General features: G+C 33.2%; 2 protein-coding genes across 2 annotated transcripts; one reads left to right on the forward strand and one right to left on the reverse strand.

Moving 5' to 3' along the window:
* Nucleotides 1-2,491: 2,491 nt before the first annotated feature.
* On the forward strand, nucleotides 2,492-3,267 carry LOC145053617 (uncharacterized). Its single transcript, XM_079001694.1, has one exon. The coding sequence runs from the start codon at nucleotides 2,578-2,580 to the stop codon at nucleotides 3,094-3,096; it is 519 nt and encodes a 172-aa protein (XP_078857820.1). The 5' UTR covers nucleotides 2,492-2,577; the 3' UTR covers nucleotides 3,097-3,267.
* A 6,764-nt stretch (nucleotides 3,268-10,031) lies between these two features.
* Nucleotides 10,032-10,784, reverse strand: LOC145050182 (uncharacterized). The gene has a single exon (XM_078998472.1). The coding sequence runs from the start codon at nucleotides 10,782-10,784 to the stop codon at nucleotides 10,032-10,034; it is 753 nt and encodes a 250-aa protein (XP_078854598.1).
* Nucleotides 10,785-25,179: the final 14,395 nt, after the last annotated feature.

Here is a 25,179-nt window from a genome sequence, read left to right on the forward strand (position 1 = left end):
GACCTTTTAAAATGGTAAAACACAGGTACATACCCCTAAAATGTAAAAAAAAAGTCATAAAAGACCTTTTAAACCAATATACTAAACATAGCTGTGCTATAGTGACAATAACCCTAAATATATCTATTAAATACAAACAAAAACATATTTATTCATTTAAAAACTTATTTATACATTTAAAAATATTTTTATTTTTATTTAATAGATATAAATATGTATTTATTTTGTATGAAAACTATCGTATGCATATAAATATGAAATAAATACATATTTATATTTAGTAATATATAAATATATATTTTTATATTTATATGTATACAATATATTTTTATATAAAATAAATATATATTTATACCTACTAAATACAAATAAATAAATTTTTAATATATAAATACATTTTTAAAGGTATACATAGACTTTCAAATGTATATAAATACTAAATACAAGTATATATATATATATATATATATATATATATATATATATATATATATATATATTTTTAGAAAATATATTTGCATTAATAAAAATATTTTTATACATTTAAAAATGTATTAAAAATATATAATAATAATAATAATAATAATAATAATAATAATAATAATAATAATAATAATAATAATAATAATAATCAAAGTAAGGGTAAATCCGAATATTTTTGATAACTTAAGGGTAAATCCGAACATTTTTGAAAATTCAAGGGCTTTACTGGCATTAAGTAACTCATAGGTTACCTGGAAACCGGCTAAAATGGTATAAATAAACAAATTCAACAAACATTCGGTTTTAGTGAACCTAAAACATGTTTAATGATAAAACCGATATTTTTGTGAAAACTTAATGACTTTTATGTCATTTTCCCAATCAAAAAAACATAATAAACCGTTATAAAGTTGATTAACCTATGCCAATTATCCAAAGTCTTTTTTAAAGTGTTCGCCAATAAAGAAATGACCCAACAATGAAACCCAAAGTTGATTAACCTATGCCAATTATCCAAAGTCTTTTTAAAGTGTTCGACAATAAAGAAATGACCCAACAATGAAACCCAACTTCGAAAGAAAAAATCTACTGACGTGTCATCTTCAAATTTTCTCAAAAATCAATAAAAAATCCCCATTAATCCAAAAAAATCTCACATTAATCTTCAAAGCATCTCACGTCCACTTTCCTCCAAATCTAAAGAATGTTGTGATTAGAGCCTCCTCCAATATTTCCAGCATTGCATTGTCCAGAATTAATGTCTCCACTGCCTTGCAATAATGCCGATTCAGATGCCATTATTGATTTTTTAGAAGCTTGCATGTATTCATCAATTATGATAAACCTTAACTATAGAGCTTTCTATAGCTAACTAAAGATTGAAATCAGCCTAATATTTGCTAAACATATTTCACATTTGAGTAGCTATTTTTGTTAGGTTATGAGGATCTTTTAACCACAATGACTCACAGCAGAAGCAAACAAATCAGAAAACATACTCTGTAATTTAATTCAATATTTAACCCAAATACCAATACATTTCAAGGCCCAAAATGGTTATCATTAAGATGTAAAAGCTTCCCAAATCCCCACTGCAATGAATGATATGGGCGGGTTATTTGTTGCAGCTCCCACCAACTTGCCGACCTCTTTAAGTTTATGATAATTGTTCTCAACTGTATTATATTTAATTTATTTATCTATCCTTTCCTATTCTATATTCTATATGACAATAAGATACATGCTTAAGCATAGAAGCCGAATATCCGGAACTCGGAAGCTGTCAAGAACTGTCAGTTCCATAATCAAAACCAATGTGATTTATTTCCGTTTTGGTTCCTAAAGTTTGAAACTAATTGAATAAGATTCCAATCGTTGTTCTTATTTTTTCTTATAGAAACAAAATATTATATTATATATCAATTAGTTAAAGTAATAATAATAATAATAATAATAATATATTGATAATAGTAGTTGATTGTGATGGAAATAACTAATAGGGTTAAATAAGATTTAAAGCGGTTTGTGCAAAATTATATTGTGTTTCAAAGTAGTTACCGAATTAGAAACTTTTTGATATAAAATAGGGATACATTTGGATTTAAAATTTCATGAAAGAATCTTTTGTATAATGAAATTTGGTTGAAACTAATTTTTCATGCACGATAATGTATTTTTCTATAAAATTTAGGTTTTTCATTTTTGACTTACCCACATTCTGAATAGGATATTTATAAAAACTATTTGTATTAAAAAGAAACATCACAACCTTGTTAAAATAAAATATCAAACGATTTTTGGGTGCCACCTTACCAAAAAACGAGGTTGTTTGGACCCTGAATTTATGATGATATTAGAAAGGTCAATTCTATCAAACATTTAAAGAGATGTGATTTTACACCAACCCATAGTTTAAGAATTACCAAAACGCAGAACTTGAAAATGGCATTTTGGTAATTACTACAAGAACCCAGACCAATTAAATATCTAGTGTATTATATAAGTAGCATAACCCCCTAATCGTACATTCATCCCACTCCACAACAACATACAAAGAGTTATATAACCAAATTCCCATTTCAAACTAAACCAAAAATGTCTCTTGTGACTGACGAAATCAGAGCATCTGCATCAGACATCTGCCATGGTGATGCAATTTGTCAAGAAAAATCAAAGGCTTTGCTCACAGAAATGGGGCTACCTAATGGCCTCTTGCCTTTGGAAGACATTGAGGAGTGTGGGCATGTCAAAGAGACCGGCTTTGTGTGGCTCAAACAAAAGGCAGAAAAGAAACACAAGTTTGAAAAAATCGATAGGCTTGCAACATATGGAACTGAGGTTACTGCAACCATGGAGAAGATGAAGATCAAGAATCTGAAGGGTGTGAAGACTAAGGAACTTTTGTTGTGGCTCACACTGGATGAAATATCTGTTGATGAATCCAACACTGAAAAGATCACTTTCAAGGCAACTTCTGGCCTTTACAGAACTTTTCCAGTTTCTGCTTTTCAGGTTGAGGATGTGAAGAAAGATGTTGAAGATGTGGCTGTGGCTAAGGATGCCAAAGTTGTTGAAGTTGAAGTGGCAAAGGAGGCCCAAGTCCAGGAGGTTTGAGTAAGTGTTTTACACCATGCCATGCAGTATACCTTATGTATATGGCAATGAAGTTACCTTTGTTGATGAATTTCAGGATACATATGTATCATTATCTTATCAATAATTTATGATCTAAATGTATCATAACGTTTATCTCAATATGATCATGTATTTTTATTGTTTGGTTTCTTTCGGTTGTCATTGATCCTTATGAGAGCAATGCGAAGAGTGGATTCATGATGTTTTGAGGTATATATATGTACGTTTTAGTGATAATTCACAAAGTATGCAGTCATTTTTTCTCTAAATTACCATTGATATCAAATTTTAAAGAATTTCTTGGGGTTAAAAGACACCCTGAGTAACGACACACCCGTAAATGTTTTATAAGGATGGTCAAAAACTACTATAACAAAAAACAACTATAAATTATATAAAGCATATAAATTTAGAATTCAAAAAAAGCCTTAAAATTAACGCACAACATGATTGTACAAGTCTAAAATTCGGATGTGGATGGATGAGAACTGGAAACTGGATTTCATCCTATGCATGTTTCTATCTTTCTATTTGTTCCTTATTTTTTCATAAATGTGTGCTTTAACGGCGGCATCCATGGAATCCACATCTCCATATCCCTTTATAATGCATGTTTCAGTCCAATTATAATCTTTTAATTCACATACCAACCCACTAATGTTAAATAATATCAGGGATCAAGTAGCATCACAACTTCTCCCTCAATCTCTGATAATCATTTTTGGAGTATTCTTCGTAATTAGATTGATTTAGTTAAGGAATTTCTTAAGGAGGGAAATAGTTAAATTAGCACACAGATTAATCACTCTATAGGTACCAAATCAAAAAAGTACACATATCAATCAGTTTCTATAAAGTACACAGTCAGTCAGATTTTGTTGATTACATCATCAAAAACCATCAGTTTGATCTTCCCAGTATCAAAGATTCATAATGATGCTACTGGGTATTCGAGGGTAACACTTGGTCTTGTAGGACGTAGATGATGCTAGACTTGCACAGAGGACCTTGCAACAACACCAAGAATAAACGACTACTAATTACAAGAAAAGCAAAGACTGAACAACTCTTAAATACTACAGGAATACTTGCTTACTAAGCTAGAAAATAGGTAACAGATAAACCAACTATCAAAGCAACTCACTCTTAAACTATTGGCACACATATGCACCTTATTCTCCAATTTACTAGGTCAAAGGCTTACTAATTCCACATTACTTCCAATACTTTTCTCCTTAATTTTGATTTGTGTCCTCCATGTTCTTGACTCCCAACAGTTGCAGAAGCTCAGTTCAGGCATGTGACATCTCAGAATTTAGATCAAAGACTGTGAACGGTTAATTCATAGTAAATTTCTTTGTAATTTGACTCATTGAGTTTTAGTGCATCTTTTATAAAATAAATGAGTTCATTTCAACTTGTATAAGATATCAGATGCTATCTTACTTCCAAATGTGTAAACTGACAAACGAATCAAACAGTTCAAACTACAATCCAAGTTAACGCGTCTAAAAAAACTAAAAATTCATATTAAAGAGTGAGCTAAGTAAACATTTTAATCTCAAAGTACATGTTCCCATGTTTTCAAAAATATAAAGAATGTTCTAAACGGAGTTCGTATGCAAAAGATATGACAGTTATAAAAAACAAACCATTAAAACACTAATTTTTTTTTAAACTGTTAAAACTGAATCGAGCCGCTGAGGCACTTGCACACCTCCAATGTAAATTCCGAGAGCGTTTTTGGACTTAGACTATGGTCTAATATTTAATTTCATACTCGAAATATTTTTAGCGAAAATATCTGCAAAAGTCGAAAAATTGAGTGTTTCGTGCCATTTTGACGCGGAAATTTAAGCGCGATTTCCCGGAGTTCTACAACTCGAAAAATTAATCCATTCGGGTTTTTGGAATCCTTGAACTCGATTCTATCAAACGACACTTTCGAAAAAAAAATTATTCGTCATCGGGATCTCGATACATCAAACTAGGAATGTTTTGAGTAATTAATGGGATTGTGACATCATTATGGGACCCACATGAGTTTGCTAGACAAAAAAAATCTGATTTCTTGGACTTGCCCTTGCCTATGTGATCACTCATACTCTTCACCATCATTCCTTTTTGTGTACACTCCATCCTCAAGGTACAAACATGTATGTCTTAAGTGTGTAAGTGTCCAACCATGGTGGTTCTTGGTCTGAGGGGCTTCGTAACTATAAATAGAAGCTTATGGCTTCTTCATTCCTCACAAAAATCACAGCCTTCCTCTCTCAATCTCTCCCTCTCCCTCTCTTCTTCTCTTAGGTTTTATCACCACCACAATACCACCCTTCCACCACCATAAAACACCACCGAACCACCACTCCTCCACCACTTTCTCCACTGATTTGGCAAGGAAACCCACATTGAATTTACCCTCCTCCCTCCACTCCAGCACCTTCTCTCATCGTTTACAACCAAAGAACGGAGGTTGTCATGGTAGCTCCGCCCCACTGTCGCTGGCAGCTATTGGTGCCGCCACCTTTTACTGGGGCTTTGAAAGCCACCACCTCCCTTGTATACTTGTGTGATGTTCATTTGATAGTAAACTGCCTAAAACGAATATGTAATTCCTTTTTTGAGTTATATGCATGCATCGATCATAAGAGGTGATTGACTCCACCCTTAAAACTTCAAATTGATTTATACAAAACCTACCCAATCTCGAAATTTCTCTGCAAATTAAGTCCTAACCACCCAAACTCCCATTCCAAATTAATTCCTAACCCCATCCCTTGAAAATTCCTTTCAAAACAGGTCCTAACTCTTCAAACATGAAATCCAATTAATGAAATAAACGCCTCCCATAGAACTTGTTTACAAAATAAATCCAAAGCCCCAAACTTTGATTTAAATAAACCAATTTAGTCCCTCATTTGGAAATGGTTAACAAAATCGGTCCCATCCAATTTATTTATTTTAACAACCCAACCATATAGTTTAGTTAAGTCACAAAACAACCCCCACACTTATTAATTTATACCAACATTTTCCTTGGATTAAATAGGTAACAAAGTTAGTCCCGACGGTTCGTTTTAGAAGCGAAAAATTACAGTTACTCCCGTCAAGTTCTTGAAACAAATCGACAATCACATGTTAAGGTGAGTATTACGGACCCTTTTGTATATTTTTATATGCTTTGGAGGAGAATACATGTGCTTACTTGTGCTAGTTTATGCAAAAATACACATAAAATATTATTATTTAATGTAAAAACTATAACTAGTTTATAAAATATTGGTTTGACATTTATATGTTATAAACACATAATATAGTTTTAAAACTCAATATTTTCATATGTTATGTTGTTAAAATGATACAACTAATAAAAATAACATATGCCTTTTTACTACAAAACTCTATGACTTTATGTGACATTGTATGTCTTAAAAAGCATGTCATAAAACTTTGTAGTAATTGTTAGTTTTAAACAAATAGAAAAGAAGACAATAAGTTGTAAACAGGAGAAAAGTGAACCGGGGGAGAAAAGTGAACAGTGGAGATATGCTATGCAATGACTGGAATTGGAAAGTAGAATTATCAAAATCATTGTACTACATCAGCTTATATAGTTGTTATTCATAATTGAAAATTAACTAGAGGATAACTATCCACTAACTATCCACTAACTCCTAATTAAACTTAGTCAATTCAAAAATAAAAACTAACAAAACCGTAACTACTTTTATTGCTCATTAGTGGATTCCTTAAAGCATATTTTCAACACTCCTCCTTGCTTTAAGGACTACACACTCCAATCCTTTGCCTTAAAACTTCAAACTTGCTGACCGGAAGTGGTTTGGTGAAGATGTCTGCTAGCTGGTCTTCAGACTTGCAGTAGACTAGAAAGACTTCACCCTTTTGTTGCACTTCTCTCAAAAAATAGAGCTTAATGTTGAAATGCTTTGTCTTCCCGTGAAATACCGGATTATTGGATATTGCAATAGCTGCTTGATTGTCAACAAAAACATCAATGCTAAATTTTTGTTCTTCTTGCAAATCACACATAATCTTTTTCAACCATAAAACTTGATTTGTGGCTGCTGTAGCTGCTATGAATTCGGCTTCTGCAGTAGATTGTGCTACAATCTACTGCTACTTTGAACACCATAAGAAAATACTTGAGCCCAAATTGAAACAGTAGCCCAATGTGCTTCTCATATCATCAATTGATCTTCCCCAATCACTATCTGAGAAACCATGCAACTTGAATCTTTGATTTTTCTCAAACTTGACTCCAAAATTGATGGTACCTTTGATGTACCTTAATATTCGTTTTGCTGGCCTAAAATGTATCACACTTGCATAGTGCAAAAATCGCGATAAAAGACTAACAGCAAAGAGAATGTCAGGCCTTGTCGCTGTGAGATACATCAAACAACCGATTAGGCTCCTGAAATAAATTTCATCAACTTTATATGCACCATCTTCTTTTCTAAATGTTTCTTTCTCATTCATTGGGGTGCTCACTGCTTTGCATTCTTCCATTTGAAATTTTTTCAAAATTTCATTTGCGTATTTCTTTTGACAGATGAACACCATATTTTTGTCTTGTTTGATCTCCATGCCAAGAAAATATGACATGATACCCAAATCCGCCATTTCAAAAACCTGCATCATCTCTTTTTTAAACTCATCTATGAGCCTCTTGTTATTTCTGTCACAAGCAAATCATCAACATAAAGAGAGACAATAAGAATATCATTCTCATTATGTTTCACATAAAGAGTAACTTCAGATAAGCTTTTAACAAAACCGAGATCCAGCAAGTAAGTATCTATCCGGCTATACCAAGCTCTCGGAGCTTGTTTCAAACCATAAAGAGCCTTTTTTAGTAGATAGACTTTATCTTCTTTGCCTTGAATCTTGAAACCTTCTGGTTGCTCTACAAATATCTCCTCATGTAGTACACCATTTAGGAAGGCTGACTTCACATCTAGTTGAAACACTTTCCAACCTTTTTGTGCAGATATGGCTAGTAACAATCTGATTGTATCTAACCTTGCAACGGGAGCAAAAGTATCAGAATAGTCAACACCATAAATTTGAGCATACCCTTTAACAACAAGTCGAGCCTTGAATTTGTTGATGGTGTTATCAGCATTGAGCTTTGTTTTGAACACCCATTTAACACCAATGACTTTTCTTCCTTCTGGTCTCTCAACCAACTCCCACGTTTTATTTTTTTTCTATCATAGACAACTCCTCCAACATTGCTTTCTTCCATTTTGGATCATTCAGGGCTTCTTCAGGATTAGATGGTTCATTAATTGCAACATTACACCTTACATAGACATCTGTAAGTAACCTTGTACCTCTTACGGGAGGATCATCAATTGACTCGTCTTCCAAGGCATCATCTATCGGTTCATCCTCTGATTCTTCTGTTGCATTGTCACCAAAAGAAACACCTTTTTGTTCATTTTTCTTGTTCCAGTCCCATTGCTCGTCTTCATTGAAATGTACATCTCTGCTTATTGTCATCTTTTTTGTTTGAGGATGGTACACTTTGTAACCTTTAGAAACTGAACCATAACCTACAAAGATGCCTGGGATGGCCTTTTTATCCAGCTTGTCACGCTTAACCTGAGGAATGTGAACAAAACATACACACCCAAAAACTTTAAGAAAGCTTAGTGAAGGCTTATAACCAAACCATGCTTCAAAAGGATTTTTACTTTCCAAAGCAAGTGTTGGTAACCGGTTTTGTAAGAACACGGCTGTGTTAGCAGCCTCTGCCCAAAAATATTTTGGCAGCTCCTTATCGTGCAACATACTTCTGGCCATGTCCAATATGGATCTGTTTCTTCTTTCGCTAACTCCATGTTGCTATGGAGAATATGGAACAGTGAGCTGATTTTCAATGCCGGCTTCCTCGCAGAACATATTGAATTTTTCTGATGTATACTCCTTGCCATTATCAGACCTCAACACTTGAATTTTCCAATCACTTTGGTTTTCCACCATTTTTTTGAATTTCCAGAAAACATCAGGCACTTCTGACTTGAACTTCATGAAGTAAATCCAACACATTCTTGTATCAATGAAAATAATGTAGTAAACATTACCTTGCAATGACGGTGTTCTTTGAGGTCCTGCAACATCAGTATGCATGAGTTGAAGTTTTTTTGATGCCCGCCAAGATGATTTATGGAATGGAATCCTACTTTGTTTTCCGTATTGACACGCTGAACAATTTGAAAGTTGATCATCTAACTTTGGAAGACCTCTCACTATTTCATCCTTTTGCATTTGTAGCATTCTTTGAAGATGACAGTGCCCAAGCTTCTTATGCCATATGTTAGTGTTGCTAACTTTATTTTAAAAGGCCATTTTCTCTTCTTCTTTTAGATCATAAGCCATGCTTCTTCCATTCATTTTGACCTGCATCAATTCTTAAATCCTTTTTCTAGCAGCTAGGGAACACTTATTAAATTCTGATCAATTTCTGGTACATACATGACATCTGAGATAGTTTTTGTACCTGAAGTAGTTATAATTGCAACTGTTCCAATTCCTTTGACTGTAACGTATTCACCATTGCCTACTTTCACTCTCCTGGACTTCAAAGGAAATACCTCTTTAAAGAGGCTGATGTCATTACACATGTGGTTTGTACACCCGCTGTCAATTAGCCAAAATTCAGGAGAAATTGTTGTTGAATAACAAGATGCAACAAACATATGGTCTTCTTCATCTTGAGTAGCTTTATGGACTTCTTCATGCTTTTGAGTATTGCTTCTACATATAACAGCTTCGTGACCGACCTGATTACATTTGTTGCACTTTGCATCTGGCCTTTTCCAACATCTGAATGGAGGATGACCCATTTTACCACAATGCTTACAAGGTGGATAATTCTTTTTTGGAGTCTAAACTTTGGTTTGATTCTGATTGTTGACAAAATCTTCAACAACAGAAGTCGATGAGGATTTTTTGTCATTCTTCTTCTTTTGTTTTCGTTCATCTCGATGCTTGGCCGGTAGAGCACCTTCAACAACATGCTCATGTCTCATAAGCCTACATTGCTCTCGTGCATGTAATGAGTTTAACAATTCTGCCAAAGTAATTTCTGACAGTTCCCTTGTATTCTCCAAAGTGGTTATTGAAGTTTCATATCTCTCAGGTACAGTAACGAGAATTTTTTCAACGACTCTTGAATCTGAAAACATAGAGACAAGCAACCGTACCTTGTTTCCAATATCCAGTAATCTGTCTGAATACTCCTTGATAGACTCTGATTCTTTCATTCTCTGCATCTCAAATTCTCTGATCAAGTTGAGAGCCTGCATGCCTCGAATTCTCTCATCTCCTTCATATTCCTCCTTCAGATAATCCCACACTTCTTTTCCAGTTTTGAGGCACATAATTCTTATGAAAATGGTTGTAGAGATTGCAGCAAACAAAGTTGCTTTCACCTTTGACTTCCTTGATGTCTTCTCTTTGTGAACTTTGATTTGAGCCATGGTAGGATTTTCTGGAAGTTGAGGAACAACATAGTCCTCTTCTACAGCTTCCCAAAGATCCATGGCTTCAAGATAAGATGTCATTCTTGCAGCCCATAGCTGGTAATTATCACCATTGAACATAGGAATAGTGAATTGTGAAACACTACTTTCTGCCATTTGTCCTCACAAATCCCTCAAGAAATATGCTATGATACCAATTTGTTAGTTTTAAACAAATAGAAAAGAAGACAATAGGTTGTAAACAGGAGAAAAGTGAACAAGGGAGATATGCTATGTAATGACTGGAATTGTAAATTAGAATTATCAAAATCATTGTACTACATCAGCTTATATAGTTGTTATTCATAACTGAAAATTAACTAGAGAATAACTATCCACTAACTCCTAATTAAACTTATTCAATTCAAAAATAAAAACTGACAAAACCATAACTACTTTTATTGCTCATTAGTGGATTCCTTAAAGCATATTTTCAACAGTAATTCTAAGGATTTAAGTTATGCGTATATATGTACAAAGTTATACATGAACATTTATTGAAACATACTTCGTTATAAAAGTGAGTACCTTATACTATACATGCATACGAGTTATGCTTTGGCTTTTATAAACTCTATACAATTCATTATGCCTAGTAACTTCTCTACTTATAAGTTACGAATGAGAACTATTCACATACCTTAGTTAAGGGCATTTTAGTGAGACTATATTCATTATCTCAATCAAAGCACTTAGCATACCTGTACTACTATAACCGTTAATCTTCAGAGCGTGATACGTATGTATAGATCTATACAGGGTTGACATCCCCACCTGCAGTTGCTAGCTACAACCTCGACCGATCAATCGAAGCGGGTGATAAGTAACTACTATCGTTACTACGATGTGCAATGAAGCGTTGTAGGGAATACCTTTAGTCACATAGCTCGGTTATAGGACTCACTATAAACATTAACTAGAATCTCTCTTTTACTTCAAACCATGGGCTTGGTTGTTTTCAAAATTATTTTAAGTATGCAATTACTTATGCAAAGATACAATTAGGTTTCCAAAACTTATTCAAATATTCTTTACAAACACTGTTTTAAGTATGGTTATACATTTAAAGAAATACATTTTTTAGAATTTTTAAAAGTATGACTACTATTAGCAGAAAACGTATAACTCTCAGCAACCTTGTGTTGACCGTCAAAACTACATGTATTCTCAGGGAATCACTAATTCAAGCATTCAAAAGATGGATAATCATGGATTTCAGGCAATCTAGTTTACTAGTTTTTTTTTTTATGTATGTCTACGTATTAAGGCAATTCATGTACTATTATTATATGTAAGAACCCTGTATTCTAACTTAAAGATAGAGTACAAATGTTGTTTTGTTTATTGGTGTACTTGTGATATATATTCAGTTTACTTGTGATCCATGAACTTAGTCGCATAGCCCGAGATGTTCCACCACCTCGGTCAGGGGTCTGACAACTTAGCCCAACAAACTTCGCTCGTGGTAGTGCCTTAGTGAGGATGTTTGCCTTCTGTTCTTCACCACTTACATATTCTACACTAATCAAAATTTTTTCAACATAATCGTGGATGAAATGAAATCATGTATTATTATTTTTACTTATCCGGTGAAATACCACGTTTTTCATTAATGTTATGGCGGACCTGTTGTCAACAAATATCTTCACACATTTTGATCAAGTCAAGTTAGCCAACATACTTCTTAACCATAGTGATTGATGTGTTGTTGTAGCCATATATTCGGCTTCACAAGATGAAATTAAGTGATATTGTACTATGTTTTTGTGAGCTCCATGTGATAGGATTACATTGATGGGTTTTGATAACTAAATACGAAATTTTATTCTTATAAGGAAAACGAAATTAATTTTAGAATAACTATTATTTTAAGATAATTTTAAACAAAACCATTAGGGATACAATTACACGAATTAGAAAGATTATAAAACAACCATAGGGTGTTTAAGTATGAAAACCTTTAAAGCCTTTGATCCAACTTGGCAAATTGGGGTGTTGAAGTAGATGGAAAAATGTAACGTCCGAAAATTTAAGCCAAAGTTCTTAAAATTTTAAAGTAAATAAGTGAATGATGATTTATATAGTTAAATCATTAAATAATAATCATATCAGTGGTTGATATGAAGTTTATAAAGTTAGAAGTGAAAATAACAACATTTTAAAAGTTCAAGGGCCAAAAGTTTCAAGTTGGCAAAGTGAGTTGACCAAAGTGTTGACTTATATAATGGAAGGGACTACAAAATTTATATAATGGAAGGAGAAGGATTTTTTATGTAACCATTTTAGGCAAATGTGAAAATAAATTAAGTAATGGTAAAAACTAGCAAAATGCTTAAACATGAGGGACTAAATGTAAACAAAGTGGGAAATAAGATGCACACTCTCTCCCTTTCTCTTCTAGATCTTGGTCATAATCAAAAAGACTTATCTAGTGGCAATTTATTCATCATTTACCACCTAATCTTTCATTCAAGTGGCAACCATGCAAAGAAGGGAAAGAACACATGCTTGCAAGGTAAAATCTCTTTCCCTTTAACCTAGAAATCGAGTTTGTGTAGTGCGTAAAACCCCAATATCAAGTTTTCTGGGATTTAATGATCAGGGTTTGGTTTTCTAACCTCCATTGAGTGTATTCCATGGTTCTAATCTCAATCCAATCATCCCATTTTATGGATTTGATGATTTGGGTAAAAATCTCCATGAACCCTAGAAAAGCCAACTTGGGGATATTGCAATTGTTGAGGAAATAGGATTGGATTCTATGACCTAGACAATATTTGATAGTAACAAACCCAATTGGAATGCTCAAATTCATCCATTATGATTGAATCAATTATAAACATGGATTTCTATTTGTTTGGGGGAAATTGTGATGAAAACAATGGACTCATTTGTATGTGAGGATTTGATGAGTATATGACACTCATAAACATTAGTTGATACTAATGATGTGATATGAATGCAAAGACATGAAGACTTGAATGATCTTTAGTTGAATTTATGGAATATTTTGCCATAAGGGCATTTTGGGAAATCTATGGATAACTACATGATGATTGACATATTAGAAGTGAACGACATTAATAAAGATTAATTAGCACTCTAGAGATGACATTGGAACATAAACATGAAAGGATGCTAGTAAAGATCTAGATTTAGTGATTTTTTTAGCTTAAGAGCAATTGGGAACATATGATGTCACCTATGAATTTTATGTATTATGGTATATATGTTGGGCAAATGAAGTTCATCACCATGAATGGATGCTATTATAATTATTTTGATGCAAAATACTATGTGTTGATTGATTATTAGATGAATCCATGTAGGTTGAACTCAAAAAGGAAAAATGGGAAAGTTGGAATAGAATTGTACATTCCATAACCCTATTAATGACTTATTAAATGATTTGGGAGTAAGTTACATTTCTTGAAGAGTGTTTTTGATAAAATTGAGCTCTTAACCCTTTCATTTGAGTGCTTGTAAGTATTATGAACTTAGCATTTTGATTGAGGACTTTATAAATTATGTTAAATGTTTGGACATGACAAAACGCCCTCTAATAGTGCTTGGAAACCTTTAAAGGTGTTACAACTGTTTACCTAAACAACTAAAACCGTCCAAGAAAGTGTAAGCCACAAAAAAGTAGTTTTGTATGTGTTTGGGTGCCTCAGGACGCGATATGGGTGGTCAAGTGTACGTCCCGCATGCGGGGATCAGAGTGCCCAACTCGACCAAAATCTGAACTTTATTATTTTCCTCATAACGTTTGTATATAGACACGGGTTTACGCACAATTTTCACCTAACTTGATATTTGTTTCATAAGGGATGAGTTGGAGCAGTAAAATTTAGTAATGGAACATATGAAGGGTATTTTGGTCATTTATCGAATTTTATACATTTTTATATTAGTGGTGTTTTAGAGTGTTGCTATAAGGAATGGAATTAGAATAGGACTAGCCAATCTTCTTATGATTAAGGTGAGTAGCTGTTGGAATTTTCCCACTTTGCGGTACATGGAAAATTGTTTTTATGATAATTAAATACCACTGCTTTGAAATATGAAATGTTTTGAAATGAAAGTGTTAAATGCGTTTGAAAAGAATGTTAAGAATGACTTGAAAGCAAGAATGTTTTTGAAAGCAAAGAATGTTTTGGAAGAGTGAATGTTTTAATATGTGAAATGTGTCTTTTCAAAGTATATCTTCCTAGCATCATTTGCTATTATATATGATCTATGAATATTGATAATATGGAATGTGAAAGCCAAGATAAAAAAGTAAAAATGCATAATGAAAAACTGTCCGGCCCATGATACCTCATAAGAGGCTTAGGAGGAATCTATTGGGATTGTACATCCCTTTACGAAGTAGATGTCCTTGAAGCATGATACCTTAGTGGATTATTTTGTTCTTTTCACCTTGGCCTTGTATGAATGATACCTTGGTGGATTGATTAGCTATTTTCACCTTGGCCTTGGATGATTGATATATTGGTGGATTGATTATTTTTTTTATTTTCACATTGGCCTTGGAAATGGAAAAAGGAATCTAATGATATGATATGTATGAAATGATATGACATGATATGTTTTGTTATATATGAAATGATATTCATGTAAATTCTATGAAATTTTTTAGGTCACAAGCCTGTATATTGCACGAGACATTATTGTCTTACGTATCTCTTTTTAATGCCATGTATCCCAGGTTGTACTTAAGGACAAAAGATAATAAACGGAAGTTAGAAGTTAAAAGATAGAGAATCGAGTGGAGCTTGTCAAATTCCTTATTATGTATTGATGTAATTATTATTTGTTTGCTATAGTTTGTATGATAGTTAATGGTAACACCTCATGTTTTAATTTTCAGTGTTTTTGTAGGACCGAGTTTTTGTTAAATACAGGTTTGTTAATGTATCCCTCAGGGAGAACGTCAAAAAGGAGAAGTCAAACTAACGCCGATCTTGGCTTGGGTAGAACCTGATCATGCCCAGTATGAGGCCAAGGCCAGTCCTTCGCCAATGTGGATTCACTCGTATGGCGGTTAAGGGGAAGAACTACGACATACCCTCTTCTCCTAGGAATAACACCCTGACAAACGAGGGACCAATCATAGAGTTCCATTTGTCCATCTAACGACAGCTATAATGATTAAAATATCAAATATTCCCCTCTAGCCAACGAGGGCACGAGGCAAAAATGTGTGACATGAGATCCTTCAATATGGATTTGCTACGTCACAACTCACGAGGGAATGCTCAACAAAATCAGTTATGAGGCACACACCTGACGACCAGGTATAAAAGGGTTAGATTTGGTGTCAAAGCCCATAACTATAACTATATATACTTGACCCGATTGTAGCATGGTCCTTTTGGGTTGCCTTCACCAGTGCAATTTGATAGGATGGACTTTTGAGAATAAGGTTATTTATGATTTATTAATATATTACAAGTATAATATATTAATTTGAAATCATATTATTTAATTAGTATTGATCAAGAATTAATTTGGAATTAATTTTGTGGTCAAAAGAGACTAATTAAATACATGAGGATTGATTATGTAAATCAATGATTCTTATAGTGTGGGCCAATGATCCATGATTATTTAGATGGGCTAAACAAATGAGTTAATCCATGGATAGTCCATGGAGGTGAAACCCATAGAGCATAAGAATGTGGTAGGTCATGGAGCATTAGGGTTTACAAAGTGTAACACTAGCATTTGCTACATTATAAATAAACCCCCTAGTGCCAAAATCATTACCCTACTCATTCTAAGAGAGTGAAGTTCATTTTCTGCTAGGTAACCCACTCTTTCAAGCCCCCTCTTGCATATTGGTGTTTGTAAACCATTAGAGGCATCACACTTGGGGTGCTCAAGCTTTCAAAGGTCAATAACTGTAAGTCTTTCTAAAAGGTAAGTCATCTAACTAGTTGTATTGTTCATTTGACAATTTGTATGCTAGTTAGGACAATGCTTTCAAGAATTGGAAATATGCGTGTATAATTAGAGAAAACATAGATCTAAAGCATTTAGGGTTGCATGCGCACCATGGGAGTGTTATAGTGCTCAAAACCCAACAGTGGTATCAGAGCCTATAACTGTTTTCTATTATATTTGATGTTTACTAGTTTTTCAAAGCTGAAAAAGTCGAAATTTTGGCCTCTGAATGGTGAACTCGCCGAGTCCATGAACAGAATCGACGAGTCCACTCAGTAACAAAGCAAATAGCCGAGTCCAATTCATGCACTCGACGAGTTGAAGGCTCTGTTTGTAGAATTTAAAGTTTCTTGGCCTAGTTTGGATTGGGAACACTACCATAAACTGTTTTGGATCATTGAAAATGTTTTTTACGATATATTATATTACATGAATGGTCCCTATGGTTTGGGGTAATTTACGCGTTTGGTCCCTAACTAATTTTTTTAACTCGAAAAGTCCATACTGTTTGTTTTTGTTACACGTTTGGTCCCTACTATTTGTTTTTCTTACGAGCTTGGTCCCTATCTTACCTAACAAGACTATTATTTAAATAGAGAAAAAATGGTGCGGTAGGTAAGGTAAGGTGAGGGAAATGGAGTTGGGGGTGTGTTTATTTAAATAAATTAAAAAAAATCAATGGCAAAATAGTCTTTTTAGGTAAGACAGGGACCATACGTGTAACAAAAACAAACTGTAGGGACCTTCCGAGTTAAAAAAATAAGTTAGGGACCAAACGTACAAATTACACTAAACCATAGGGACCATTCATGTAATTTACTCTTTACGATATGGTAGTGCTTGTACTCATCCAACCACAAGATAATTGTCAAAGTTTTAAAATAGTTGTTGTTTTTATATGATAAACAAAATTGCTTTCAAATTGTTGATTTGAAATTATCTTGATTATGAGTTAAGTTAGATTGTATATTATGTGATAATTTTAGTTGTTAGAAAATGATCTAAATGAATTTTAATGACCTCCATAACTTGTCCTCAAGTTATGGAAAATGAAAAATCTCATACATTAAAATGACATTAAACTCATTAGTTATGGAAATGAAAGGACAATTGTCAAATATTAAGATAATAAGTTAATTATTTGTATTATTTGATATGAATTGTCTTGCTCTACGAGTTAAATTAGATCCATAGAATATTATATGATAATTTTCCTTGCTTGAATTGATCTAAATGTTATTTAATGGATTCCAGAACTTTTCCTCAAGTTATGGAACATGAAAAGTCTTATCATAAATGTTTTAATGAACTCCATAACTTGTCCTCAAGTTATCGAAAATCAAGAGTCTTTGCATAAAACCAACATTAACTCATAAGTTATAGAATTGAAGAGTTTAGACAAGTGTTAAAACATGCCCTCAAGATTTGGAATTTGTGAAGTCTCACTAATGAAACTTTAATTCCAAACCCTAGAGTTTTAAAAGTTAAAATTCAACCCTTATACTTTATAATATTATAAGTTTAATAATATATATATATATATATATATATATATATATATATATATATATATATATATATATACAAACATATACACACACACACACACATATATATATATATATATATATATATATATATATATATATGTATAAGACAAGTCGGTCATGTTCGGTTTTGAGAATTCTAACACTCCTAAGTGTACATGCAACCTTAAATACCTTGGATCTATGTTTTCTCTATTATACATGCAATTATAAACTTCCAAGGTATTACCCTATCTAGCATACGATACTTGATACTTGGGTAATCAAATGGATACAATACATACCTTTTATTTGATGTAGTTTGTCTTCATGAAGCTTGAGTGCCTGGTGCCCCAAGTGTGACACCTCAAATGGTTCACACAACACCAAATGCACATGGAATGACTTGAGATAAATGGAACACTCCTTGAAATCGTCTAGCCCTCATATTCACACACAAGTGCACGATTTCTTGAGCCATAAAATTCTTTTATATGGTGGCTATTAGAGTTACACCATGTAACTCATAACTTTACCCATTCCCTATGCTCCATGGATTTTAACCTCCATGGAGTATCCATGGGACACCCCATGGACTTAGTCCAACATAAGGAATATTGGATCACAAGCCTACATATATAAGAATGAATGATTTACACAATCAACCCATATATTTAATTAGACTCCTTTTGATCACTTAATTAATTCCAAATTAATTCTTGATTAGTACTAATTAAATAACCTTATTAATATATTAGAACTTATAATATATTAACAAACCTTAAGTGTTATTTCTCTCATTATAGTCTATCCAAATGCATGATGCCATGCAACCCAAATGGACCATGCCGGGTCGGGTCAAGTCTTACCAATTATAGTTATGGACTTAGACATTAATACAACAGGTCATACCGTTAATAAGCCTCATTCACAAAGCCGGTCTATAAGGGAGGTATAAGGTTAATTCCTTGACTGGTGGAGGATCGTTAGCCGAATGGGTAGAATAGGACATTAATTCTCCCTCATTAAAAATATAATGATAAAAAATAGATAAAGTAACTAAACTTTTATTAAATTTAGAATCTTAGTTTCTTTAGGAAATTGTTAAAATTGTGCTAATCCATGAAATTGCACTTTGCACCTTGTTAAGTCGTTAGTGGAGCGTGTGTGGTTAACCGACGCACTAATCTGGGATTGACAATGTGTGGCAAAGGGTAGCTTGATGTTAATCATAAATCAATGGAGCGTGTGTGGTTAACCATTGAAAAGTTCAATGAATCTCAAAGGATCTAGGAATTTCAATCCAATTAAAACTTGATGATATATTTCGTTTTTTATGGTGGAAATTGGTAAATCATCATTTACCTACCTTCAAATATTTTACAATTGGATTACGACATCCCTTTTCGCAATTCTAAAATATTGTGTTAGGTCCTAGCCTTAATATTTCGTTTTGGGTGTTATATTAAGCACCTAAATCAACTAACTTTAATTTCTCCTTTTTAGATGTCTAGGTCAGATAACTATGGTCTTCACGAATCTGTTGGAAAAGGCTTTCCACATGAAGATGATATTCAACAATATCATACGTCACATCCTCCACCTCCTCCAATTATTCTCCCTAACCCACAAGTTCAAAGACTTGAAAAGTTCAAGGTCACTTAAGACCTATTGGCTAGAAAACACTAAGATGGAAGGTCTGTGTGGGCACGTGTCTTGGAGATCACACATTGACAGATTGGGAATATTAGGAGTCGTTGTGTCGAGGAAGTTGGTTGTTGACTTGGTTCTTCAGTCACTTCCCGAGTCGTATAGTCAGTTTGTTAAAGACTACTATATGACAGACCACGACATGTCCCTTATCGATCATACATATTTTCTAATTGCTGCTGAATCGGTAATGACTTGGCACACTGGTAATGCAAATTTGATTAGAATATCTACTTCCCAAACTTCCATGGACATTGACAATTGAAACATTTGAAGTCAGAAAAGATTTCTCTTTCCAAGGGAAAGGGAAACGCTATGTCTGAGATTGTCCAGTGTACCATTCCCAAAGAGTCCATATGTTTCTATTGCCAAGAGAAGGGGAATTGGTTGTGAAGTTGCCCTGAATACCTGAGAGATCTAAGAGACGGTAGAATCAAATTGCATGGTTCTACTTCAGGATCAAAGGAAGCTTAGGCATGCAGAGTCTCATCGCGAAGAGATGGATTTCGATCGCATGGTTCGATGATTGGATTTTTAAGCTGCTGCTTAAGAGTTATGATAGATTGCTTAGAAATTTGTAATAACATAGTTTTCGTTTGTAACTACATTGTAAGGAAAAGTTTTTCCGCAATTATATAAATAAGGAAAATATTTGATCTTATTTTATATTTCCTTGCAATGGCATATGTGAAAATTGATGTTTGAATTTTTAGCAATATGGATTTTATTCTTTCGTTTGTGGTAGTGTCTAAATTTACCAAATAAAGAAAGATTTTCATCACCCAAGTTTCAATTGGACATAAACTTGGAATCATGCGACTTGTGTTGTATGATGAATGAGAACCTTCATCTTTGGGAAATTAGGACTAATTCCTTGTTCATATACAGAGGTGAGTTAAGTGAAGGACTAGAAGATTGGCTACACTTGGTTGCGCACCGGTCAGGTCCACCACAAAGAACGATAAGACTATTGTTTATGGTTTATTAAAGTTAGTAAATATGGTTATGCTTATAAGATGAATTATAATTCTGAGTCATTGAAAACTCTCAATGTATAGCAGAATGAATAAGAAGAATCAAATTCGGCAGAAAGATAAAAGTTTCTCCAATCTGAAAAGATGGGAGAGTACTTGAGTATCGTGTTTTATGATCATATTAATGATTATGAAAACCATATCACAATTTGATCCTCTAAGGACACCTTAGTGCACTTGTTTGGCTAAGAAGAGGAATCAGGAATTGTTGAAATGGTTAAATCAATGAAGATGAATCATACTTCGTTCCAAAATCAAATCTTAGATTCATCATCCAAGATTGTATATTGAGTGAAATATTAGCAAATGTAGAGTAAAATGTTTTCTTACTCTTGTACATTTGAAATTGGTAAGTTGTAATATTTTAGATAAAACAAATATCAACTAAGACCGATTGTCAAAAGTGTTTGTCTTGATAATAAATCACACTAACTCTTGAATATTTGTTTATCAAGTAATGTTTCTTGACAGAGAGAAACTTATATGTCAAGAGGTCAGTGGGAGTCTTAAAGATTTACAAAAGTTTTTAACGACTAATCAATATTAAACCTATTGTTAATCTCTAGCACACAACTTGAGGTTTGTAACCTATCGTGTTGACATATTCTTATTTTTTTCCCCATTCCAGTTAAAGTTGACTATGCATGTGAATTGTAAGAGTTCTCAATTGTTTGCATAGGGAAAAGCATCTTAGTCAGTGAAAGTTCAATGATCAGTAAGGATGAGCTGCTGAATAGCATGGAATACATGGTAGGCCATGGTGCTACCAAGTGGCAAGGAATTAAGATTAGATAGGTTCAATCCATATGAGTTTGGATTTGTCACTAACATTGTTTTAAGATTATGGTTATGAAAAAATTAACATGGATAGGAACTCATACACCATAAAAATGTTAAGTTTCATAAGGTTTCTCTCCAATTCATGAAAATGATTGTGAGGAAACACTTTCGTTAAGTATATTTTAAAGAGTTAGCAAATGTGATATTTTTATTCTCAAATTTGATTATGATTACGACATCCCTCTTCATAGTTTGAATTGTGAGAAATGGCAAAGGTCTAAACATTTGGGACTTATTGCTATAAGTCCTAAAATTGTTTTGACACACATATGAGCTTTCTAATAAAAGGGTGTGAGCTTAGATAAAGGCTTATCAAAGCATCTTGTGTCAGAAATCTGATCATAAGGTCTCTCTCCAATTCATGGAAATGATTGTGAGGAAACGCTTTCATTAAGTATATGTTAAAGAGTTAGCAAATGTGATATTTTCATTCTCAAATTTGATTATGATTACGACATCCCTCTTCATAGTTTGAATTGTGAGGAATGGCAAAGGTCTAAACATTTGGGACTTATTGCTATAAGTCCTAAAATTGTTTTGACACACATATGAGCTTTCTAATAAAAGGGTGTGAGCTTAGATAAGGGCTTATCAAAGCATCTCGTGTCAGAAATCTGAACTTTAGTAAGGAAGTCAATAAAGTATTGATTTCTAGAAGTCCAACTGATTTATGGATTTATGTCACAGCTAGTGGGAGCAAAAATGTTATGAAAGTAACAAAATAATTGTTATGCTAGTGGGAGCATAATTATTATGCTAAGTGTTGCAAGTTAGCAATGTTAATTATAGAAAACAAGGTTTTCAATTTGCAAAGTTGCAGGGTTGAAAAGTTGTTTTGCTATAATTAAGTGAGAGGAACTTATACTTCATTCAATTCTAATAGTTTAGATTGAGATTTTAATTAAATCTAATCAAGGATTTATATAAATACCATGTTGAAATGCTTCAACATTGGAAATTATATACATGGAAATATTATAGCAAAAGACTGGTCGAGTATCATGTCTTTATGTAAGACATTCTGAATCGTATCCCATGTGCTTCGGGTGTAAGATCGATTGTGTATGCTATAATATTCATGTGTTCTAATTTTCCAAATGCCTAGGGCATTAAGAGGGGAAAAGGACTAGAACTGGATATGACTAAAGTTATTAAACAACTGCTAAGAACAATCCAAGGTTCACCAAAGATTGGTTGCTTATGGATACTTGGAAGTATAGTAATGGTTAGACCATATTGACATTATTATGAATAGGCATGATTCTATTAAAAATGAGTTATCATATGGAAAATATGGAAATGTTTCCATAATGGGAGTTGGATATCAAGAATCTATGAGAGAGTTAGAAACTTTTATGCAAGAAGGATGTTCAAAGGAATGTGCTTTGAATATGAGACTTCGGATCTATGGAATTGTCTTGTAACAATCTCCAATGGAAAGTTTTGTAATTGACAAAGTCTATATGACTTATGTACATAGTCATTACAAAATGATCACTGCATATAAGTTTAGATTCTAACAAATTATAATAAGTGACAAGAATTTGGTATTCTTACACTTACGATAAGGATTTGGAATTGTGAAATGAATATCGTTGGAATTGTTTACAATTGATCTATTTCACAAAGTAAGGACCGTAGGTAAACATAGTGTGCATGCTTGGATCTTGGGATAGCTATTGTTTTTAATTCAAGTATTAGTTGATAAATCGAAACAATATACAATTAATAATGTGTAATAAATATGTTGATTAAATAAAAGGTGTTTTATTTACACACAAAAGTTTTTGGTCCATATAGGATTAGTATTATTTTTCTGTTTAGCTTTGCATGTTTTCACTTCCCGAATAATAAGATTAATCAAACCATCCACATTCGATCATACGTTGGATGTAAGTATGAAAGAAAACTGTCATGAGTTGGCTTGTAGACTGTCTAAGGTGTTAGACATAGCAAAAGTTTGCTAAACCATTCATGAGTGCTCCTGAAATAAGATTTGAGTATTGGATTCAACCCGTACTCACCTGAATTACTTCATGGAATTTATCATGAGTAATTTTGAGACAATAATATCATATAATCTTCAAACTAAGATACATGAGTTGTTGACTATGAGTTGGTTGTGCATTGATGATACAAAAACGCATTAGTAACTTGATGTTATAAAACGTATCGTTGTGCATGACTTAATGGGTAGTTAGTACAAGAATATATTGTCGAAGTTTATCTATTCCTTTTATCCTAAGAGGATTAAAAGTGATATCTTGGGCCCCTCGATGATTCTCTTTTGACTATGTGTCGGGCCCGGTCAGAACTAAATTGATGTGTTCATTTATGTTTTATGTCGGACGAATCGGAAATCGGGAAACAAATTACAGGACAATAAGTATGACTATCTTACATGTGTTTGTCCGCATAGATATCTTGAGTACAGAGGAATATATGATCCCTTATCTGAAGGACGAGTCACTGACTAAGTCAGAGTTCGACAACAACTTTTGAAAGCTTACGATTGCTAAGTCGGAACCTGAAGTTGCATTTGCAGTTATAGTTATTAGACTTACCCAAGTGGGAGACTGTAGGATTTGGTCTCTAAGCCCATAACTATAACTGGATATACTTGACCCGATTGTAGCATGGTCCTTTTGGGTTGCCTTCACCAGTGCAATTTGATAGGATGGACTTTTGAGAATAAGGTTATTTATGATTTATTAATATATTACAAGTATAATATATTAATTTGAAATCATATTATTTAATTAGTATTGATCATGAATTAATTTGAAATTAATTTTGTGGTCAAAAGAGACTAATTAAATACATGAGGATTGATTATGTAAATCAATGATTCTTATAGTGTGGGCCAATGATGCATGATTATTTAAACGGGCTAAACAAATGAGTTAATCCATGGATAGTCCATGGAGGTGAAACCCATAGAGCATAAGAATATGGTAGGTCATGGAGCATTAGGGTTTACAAAGTGTAACACTAGCATTTGCTACACTATAAATAAACCCCCTAGTGCCAAAATCATTACCCTACTCATTCTAAGAGAGTGAAGTTCATTTTCTGCTAGGTAACCCACTCTTTCAAGCCCCCTCTTGCATATTGGTGTTTGTAAACCATTAGAGGCATCACACTTGGAGTGCTCAAGCTTTCAAAGGTCAATAACTGTAAGTCTTTCTAAAAGGTAAGTCATCTAACTAGTTGTATTGTTCATTTGACAATTTGTATGCTAGTTAGGACAATGCTTTGAAGAATTGGAAATATGCATGCATAATTAGAGAAAACATAGATCTAAAGCATTTAGGGTTGCATGCGCACCATAGGAGTGTTATAGTGCTCAAAACCCAACAGTGGTATCAGAGCCTATAATTGTTTTCTATTATATTTGATGTTTACTAGTTTTTCAAAGCTGAAAAAGTCGAAATTTTGGCCTCTGAATGGTGA

Source organism: Lactuca serriola, chromosome 5 (assembly GCF_051521515.1).
Source record: "Lactuca serriola cultivar US96UC23 chromosome 5, Lser_US96UC23_V15, whole genome shotgun sequence".
Classification (NCBI taxonomy): Eukaryota; Viridiplantae; Streptophyta; class Magnoliopsida; order Asterales; family Asteraceae; genus Lactuca; species Lactuca serriola.

Coding starts and splice junctions, on each gene's coding strand:
- LOC145053617 (XM_079001694.1), top strand. CDS start 2,578: ATGTCTCTTGTGACTGACGAAATCAGAGCATCTGCATCAGACATCTGC.
- LOC145050182 (XM_078998472.1), bottom strand. CDS start 10,784: ATGGCAGAAAGTAGTGTTTCACAATTCACTATTCCTATGTTCAATGGT.